This window comes from Miscanthus floridulus, chromosome 9, assembly GCF_019320115.1.
Source record: "Miscanthus floridulus cultivar M001 chromosome 9, ASM1932011v1, whole genome shotgun sequence".
Lineage (NCBI taxonomy): Eukaryota > Viridiplantae > Streptophyta > Magnoliopsida > Poales > Poaceae > Miscanthus > Miscanthus floridulus.
Window position 1 is genome coordinate 76997962 of NC_089588.1, and position 7710 is coordinate 77005671.

Sequence of the window (7710 nt, forward strand, 5' to 3'; positions counted from 1 at the left end):
GAGCTCTCTCTACGGCTTGTACCCTGGCGGAACAAAGTTTTTCTTGAGCTTGTTTCTGAGATTTCTCTAGTAATCGACTACTCATTCAAGTAAGCATCTTGTTCATATTGTTCTTCAGGTTTGCAACTCTCTTTTGAGTACATTAATCATTGTAGCTCCTGGGTTAAAGTAATATTCGTAGTGTAAGCGTGGTGCTTAGACTCAATTACTCATGGATGTACCCTACTTTCTAGATTGGTGGTAGCTCGTGAGGGTGACTCTTATAGCCTCGTTGAATCCTTTGTAGTCCACCTCCCGTTAGTAGGCCTAGCAGGACATTGTTGTTATAGGAAACATGCCATGCCTGTGTTTTCTCTAGTAATATCACCAGAACTGAATAATAGAAGACAGAGCTTACTGAAGTTAGAACTAGAAGACCTTTGTGATCTCCTCTACGCTCCTATTATCTAGCCTTGATTGTGAAGTTGGGTTAAGCTAGATTTGGTTATTCTCACACACATTTCCTCGAGTTCGATATAAAACTAGGTACTCCCTGTGAAGTGCTACATCAGTATAATATCCGTGTGCTTGCGGATTATTCTGTGTGCATTAATATATACCAACAAACACCCAAAAATCTATATACAAATTACCAACCCTTGTCATTATTATAAAAGATTTGCCTAAAGTAACCCTCAATCCCAATATTACTTACCTCGTGAAAGTAGCTTAAAGTAACCCCTAAATATTTAACTAAAATCCCCACATCTGCTATTATAAAAATAATCTAAAGTAACCCAAAATATTCATTTGAACTATCTTTGTTATTATGAAAATAACCTATGTAAATTTGCATACAAATTACATAGCTACACCATTATTAAAGCTAGTCTGTTGTGAAAACAATATACTATGAAATATTTTTTATGTTTATTGTATTAGAAAATGAGTAAGGAGGAAAAACACATTTTAGTATAAATAATTTTTAATATTTAGCGGTATTAAAGAAATTTTAATATTTTCCTTCCCTTATGTTTCTTCTCCTTTTCTTTGTGTCTTTGTGTGGTTGTTTTCCTTTTTGGTTACCTTCCCACTAGCCTCTTGTTCGGTTTTTGGTTTCAGTAAAATCATTGGTTTTTTCTCCCCACAGTTTTGGTTCAAAAAATAGAACTGTCTTCTAAGATTCTAACCCGTGCGAGAGTCCGAATTGATGGATTAGTTAATCTCTAATAGCACTGTATATAATTTAGTATCGGGTCAGTGTCCTAACATTTCCCCCAGTTCTTTTGTTCTTTTTAGTATTGCCTATCCATCGTTCTAGTTAGTCCCTGGCGTACATCCTCAAATAACCTAGTTAATTGATGTAATTAGTCTTTTGCTTGTTTGCTCTCACTCCGAATTAATCTTCAATGGCATATGTATTATTCAGGATTACTCTTTTTTGTTATATTTCTAACTTTCTTTGTTTCTATTATTATCTTGATTTTTTTTCACGGCCCTGCTTGTAGTGGTAACACCCATGACACAGGTTCGCAGCTGCGGGCTTGCCGTCAGCTTCGGGTTCTTTTTTTTTTCTCCAAGCTTTCCAGCCAAGATTTCTGCCTTTAGTCACCATCGACTTTGACTCTGGTTTGGTCCTACGCGATGAATAATTCTGGACCATGCCTGGCGCGTTCCTAGAGGTGTCGACCTCAGTGCTCACTACCAAAAACAGTAACTTTGCTGTGTGCAACAGGCACTCGGCAAAGACCAAAAAAACACTCGGCAAAGGCTTTGCCGAGTGTAACACTTGACAAACAGCACACGGCATCTACAGTGTCGGTAAATAGCTATTTGCCGAGTGTTTTTTATCGCGCACTCGGCAAATGGTTTGCCGAGTGTCAAATTTGACACTCGGCAAAAAAAAAGTGGTTTGCCGAGTGTTTTTCAAAATACACTCGGCAAAGAATTATTGTTTGCCGAGTGTTTTTGGGAATTACACTCGGCAAACCTAATTTTTAAAGAAAAAAATAATTGTTTTCTCAGCATACCATTGTTGTTTGTGGAGTGTTTTTAGGAATTAGACTTGACAAACCTATTTTTCAAAGAAAAAAAATAATTAGGAATTACACTCGCCAGCTGCCATGTGTGTACTGCTTGCAGTAGCACAAGAACTGGCTCTCACATGTCGGCACCAGCGGTGACGGCATCTGGAACTCAGCCGTCATCTGCATCCAATAGTCACAGCGCATGCATTAGTAACAACAAATTAATATTTGACCAAATCAAAAGATGAAACGAACAGAACTTCAATGAGATCAGACCAGCTGCAGCGCGCCATTGTAGTTGCCGGCAATGCCGGTGGAGAGCACCTCGAGGGTTGCAGCCCGTGACACAATGCTTGAGAACAGCGTCGACCACTGGTTCTGCACCAAAATGGAAATGGGTCATACACTCATACATAGGTGGATGGATATAGCAGTCTCAGATAATGCACAGTGAAGTATCAGAGCGTGTGGATTAACACAATAGTTACTGAATTAGTTGGTTACCACATCCATGAGTATCTCGATGAGGTTGACATGGTTCATGATGATCACGACGGTCTCCCGCGATGCTTCTGATTGGAGCCCCGGATATTTCGGACCAACGCCCCTGGGGAACCCGCGGGCATACTCTTCCTCATTGAGAGTCTCAATGGTAGCACTGTCTATGACAAGGGCAGGGGTCCAGAGCGGCTCACCGAGCTGGGCCATCCGCACCAGCTCCTCCATCGTGGCCACGGCGAGCTCAACCACCAACCCTTTGTCTAACCCAGCAGCGGCACCATGAAGTTGAAGGTCACCAAATATGTCTGTTCCGCCGGGCTGGAGGTGGTTGGAGGAAAGTGGTGGCGGTGGTGGGTATGGCGCCATTGAGGCCGAGGAGATATTTGACAAGTTGGGCAGCAGGCTTGCCAACGTACTTGGAAGTACATTTGCAATATTAAGGACTCTTGTACTGTTTCCTTAGGTAGAAATAAAAACCGAGTGCATTTACTTGTTGCTGTAAACCAACTGTGTAAAGGTCTTCTATGGTTTTAAGACGCCAGCATCTGTACTGACTTGTAAGACTGTAGGAAGTTTCGGTACACTATGGTGGAGCAATAAAGTCGAGCAAGTACCGATTAAGTTCGTTGGCGAAAAGGATTGGAGAGCTTAAACCAAATCAGGAGAAGAACACAGCACACTTGCTTTCTTGAGAAATAAAGGATATATGACCGGGCTTCTTGAAAAGTCTACACATATACAGCTAGTGCAGTGCAGCCGCAGATAATATATATGTAGGTATATATATGCAGCAGAAAGTGCTCAATGCCTTCATTCACCACACCAACCATACTTTAATCAACTCTCAGTCTCAGTCTCAGTCTCAGTCTCAGGTGAGTGATGACTGTAGGTCTGTTGTGAGTTATGACTAGTAGTGAGAGCATGCAATGCAGCAGGTTTTAATCCTGAAGATACGAGTTCCCTTTTGGCATTTATTTATATCCTACTTAAATGCCTTCTTTTCCGGAAATAAATTGATGGTGGTATCGTATAGTTTGATGATGGAATTTATTTTCTTTGAAGGATGACAACATATATATGACGACTACCACTACTATTAGCATTTACAACTCATCAGTGTAGTCGTACTAGTAGAAGAAATGAAATGGTAGGTTTTAAGAGATTTGTAACATTTAAAAGCACAGATTCATGGAAAAGGAAACCCGGCCACGACTCATTAACAATGCACTGACAAGACAAAGCGTGAAAAAAACAGTCCTGGCAAAATCAAGCAGACAAGAACAAATACAGGCAGCTAGCTAATCACTGAATCTGTTCGTAACTCGTATATGCACGGCGCCGAATTGAAGATGAAGTAAAGACAAGCAAGAAGTGCAGAGAGAAAGGGAGGTTGGGACGATGGTGAGAAGAAGTGATGAGCGAGGGATGTTACAATACCTGGCCGAGGGAAGCGGCATAGCTGGCGAGGCCGCCGATCACGGCCGCCGCCATCGGCATGTTCCGGCCGGGGATCATCAGGCCCCTGGGCATAGCTGGGGAGGAGCTAATATCCTCCCTGGCCTTCCACAAAACCCTAGAGCCTCACCATGCCACCCTTGCCTCCCGCCGCCATGCCACGAAGCCCGCCGCCGCCAGCACCACCACCATGCCACCACCGGCCGCCACACCACCAAGCCCGCCGCCAGCACCACCACCGCTGCTCGCCTTCTACTTTCGCCTCCTAGGCCACCTGCCGCACGTGCTCGCCTAGGCCGCCGGTGAGGGGCGGGGCGGCGGATCTGGGGGAGGGGCGCCACCGGTGAGGGAGGGGAGGGGCGGGGCGGCAGATCCGGGGGAGGGGCGCCACCGGTGAGGGATGGGAGGGGCGAGGCGGCGGATCCGGGGGAGGGGCGCCGCCGGTGAGGGAGGGGAGGGAGGGGCCAGGGAAGAGAGGGAGGGCAGGGCCCGGACGCCGGCGGGAGGAGGGGAGGGGGCCTGCCACTGGCGGGAGGAGGGGATGCGCCGGCCACACGTGGGAGAGGATGGGAGGGACCAAGCTGGGAGGGAGGGGAGGGGGTGTGTGCGTCATGAGGGAGGGGAGGGGCGGGTGGACCTTTCTTTTTGCCGAGTGTTTTTTTGTGACACTCGGTAAACCCCCTATTTGCCGAGTGTTTTTTGTTTGACACTCGACAAACCCCCTATTTTTTATTTTTTATTTATTTTTCTCTTTTCATGGGAGGGGAAAATAGCAAGCTCAGAAAGTTTGAGCTCACTCTAATGTATAGAAAAAGTTTCAAGGTCAAACGATGATTGAACCATCACTTCGCCTTCAAACCTGTTCCGTTCTCTCTCAACACCACGATTCTTCCTTAGAGATGCTTCGGTTTCTAAGCAATGTACGTTACAACTTTTCCATAATCTTCTCAATTTTTTACCATAGCCTCTACATATCATATCACGATACAATGGCAAGTCCTATGTTTTTCAGACTTCGTTTGAATTTTTTATAATTAAAAAACCAATAAGCTACATGTCGATGGTTGAGTGTTGGTACACAGATGTTTCAAATTTCTTTTCATTTCTTCGGTAAGGCCAAAAAATAGACTTGACACCATGAATATGATTTTTCTACCCATTTTATTCTAATATTTCATGCACTTATAGATCAAATTTGACGTAAATCAATTAAATTCCTAGAATGCATTTAATGAATTAAAACTAGCAAACAGATCCAAAAAATGCTAATTTTTAACATGGATTATGCTATGTTGTTTGTTGAGTACAAAAAAAGTTTCAAGGTCAAATGAGAAAAAATAAATAAATTGTTTGCCGAGTGTTGCCCAACGGACACTTGGCAAAAGGGCAATGGAGGGACACGTGGCACGATGTTTGTCGAGTGCCGTAATTTGCCGAGTGTTTTTCCCATATTTGCCGAGTGCCGGAGTTTGCCAAGTGTTTTTCAGTAGAATTACCGAGTGTCAGAATGTTTGCTGAGTGTTTTTTAGTAAGGCACTCGGCAAACAGAGAGTTTGCCGAGTGTCAGAATCTTTGCCGAGTGTTTTTAGTTTGGCACTTGGCAAAGAGATGGTTTGCCGAGTGTCCGATAAAATACACTCGGCAAAGAATATGACACTCGGCAAATCCTTCGATTCTGGTAGTGGCTTGTTGCCCTCTACTCCAAAGTCTTCAAAGTCTTCCTGTGTGCATATCACTCATGACAAATTTCCACGATGTCGCTCTCAAATAATGTACCTCTCCGTGTCTATCCTCATACAACTAGCTGGCCGGGCTGGATAGATTCACAAACTCATGTTGGTGCTGGCCACAACCCTGCAACCTTTTTTCCTCAAATAAACAGGACTACATATCGTCACATTCAGAAGTTAGCAACCCTACAGGATACAGCTAGTTCAACCTCACCAGGTTCTGATTTCCTCTGCTCTTGCAAAACTGATGAACAGGGACATTCTGACTCCTATATGTATCGACTGATAGTATTTTGCTTTCTTCCCGGTTGAGCATGCAGGATAGTAGAGTTCTACACGTTGCTTTGATCAATCCTAATGGCTGCACAGATGGTCAGTTCTGCAGTGGCCCAGGAGGCTAGTTAACCAAATCTTATCAAGAATCAAGGAGGGTTATCAGGACAAGTCAGATGCAAAGGAGAACATAGAGAGGATGGAGGATGGCACACATCAAGCTGGAGGCCGCCCTTGAGACCTCCAACAAGTGGAAGGTTACCAGCGTGCCACTGCTACGTTGGCGGAGCAAGCTCAAGCGCGCCTCACAGGAGTGCGACAACACTCTGCGCATGTGTAGGCAGCGCTTGCAAGAAGAGGAAGAAGTACAGCAAGCGGTAAGGAGCTCCTCCTTTCCGAAGAGGATCGCTCATAATGCCATGTCGTTTGTTTCATTATTCTTTAGTCATGGTAACTGATGATGGGCTGAAGGGATCCACTGTCGCCCAGCGATTTGAACGGTTCGCAGAAGGTGCGAGCGAATTCTTGAGATACGTGGAGCTTGGTGGAACACCACACAGATACATGTTTTCCGACCCTCTTATACGCCATCTTATCACTGGCAAAGGAACTAAGTATTGCTTTGTTAGCAATGGTCAACATCTCTCATTTCTTCTACAACCCTTTAGTTCACTACAAGAGCATGGGATGGAGGTTGGCCTACTATTGTTACTTGAAGATACCAGTGCACCAGAGAATGATTTTGCTCTTGCCCTCAACTTACGGCTTTCGGAAAGTACAGACATAGTTAGGATTGCAGTCGGATGCCTGCACCTGTTCATACCTTACTTAGGCTCAACAGTCGAGACTGTGAAGACAAAGCTCACTCAGGTACCAACACAAGACTTATGCTGGGTGTCCGATGGTTATCCGGTTTTTAGCCATTGTGTTGAACACCAGAACTATCTTCACACCATCTGGTCCAAATGGATTCGACCGAACCCTATTTGTTGCCAGCAGCAAGATCATCACTACTCCCAGAGCTACAATTCCAAGAGCTCATCATTAGAATCATTGCCATGTGATATATACTTGGAACCAGTTATCCAAGTGTATTTGCTAGGCCATGTCGCACTGTCTGTTGGGAACAACATGCAGAGACCAGTCCGCCGATGGTGAAAGCAAAACAAGCCCCTTATTGAGTGAATTTCCTTATCTGAAACTTGGAGTGCATTTCTATCCCCATGCCCCTTATGAAGATTTGTCACCTGGAGTCGAGGGTTCGGCAACTGAAATAATCAATGGGGCAGCCGTGAAACATGGCTTGTATGCAAAAATTTGCTTTGAACAGTTGGGCGACTTTATGATACCAAAGGCAGTAGATTGCCTTCACGAGAGTGCGGCAGCTACCTCGTATCAGATGCTTTGGAAGTCCAAGCATGGCGGCGCATACCTTCAAGTCGAGAAAATCTCATGGGGGCTAACTACTAGGAGAGGCATGGGTGGAAAACATCCTAAACAACGACAGGGCAAGAAGGTACAGGGATGGGCAAGTGCGAACAAAGATTTCTTGTGCTTGTGGGTTGCCCACGTGCCTGCCCACTTGCAGGGCACAGTCATGGACTGGGTTCAAAAAGAAAAGCGATTGCCGCTACCATTATTATTTAAAAATAATCCCTGTGTCGATGATTGTCCAATCATGTTGATTTCTTCGCAATATCATAGATCTTTAGCAAGGAAAATCAAATCGTGCAGGATGTCCAATG

At 44.7% G+C, this 7710-nt stretch overlaps 1 protein-coding gene and 1 pseudogene across 1 annotated transcript; one reads left to right on the plus strand and one right to left on the minus strand.

Annotated features, from left to right (window-relative positions):
* Positions 1–2084: 2084 nt before the first annotated feature.
* LOC136480110 (homeobox-leucine zipper protein ROC7-like) lies at positions 2085–4226 on the minus strand. Its single transcript, XM_066477760.1, has 3 exons — positions 2511–4226; positions 2283–2384; positions 2085–2186 (listed from the first exon to the last, which is right to left on the minus strand). The coding sequence occupies exons 1-3, from the start codon at positions 2871–2873 to the stop codon at positions 2085–2087; spliced, it is 567 nt and encodes a 188-aa protein (XP_066333857.1). The 5' UTR covers positions 2874–4226.
* Positions 4227–6049: 1823 nt separating this feature from the next.
* On the plus strand, positions 6050–7271 carry LOC136482184 (uncharacterized; annotated as a pseudogene).
* The last annotated feature ends 439 nt before the right edge of the window (positions 7272–7710 follow it).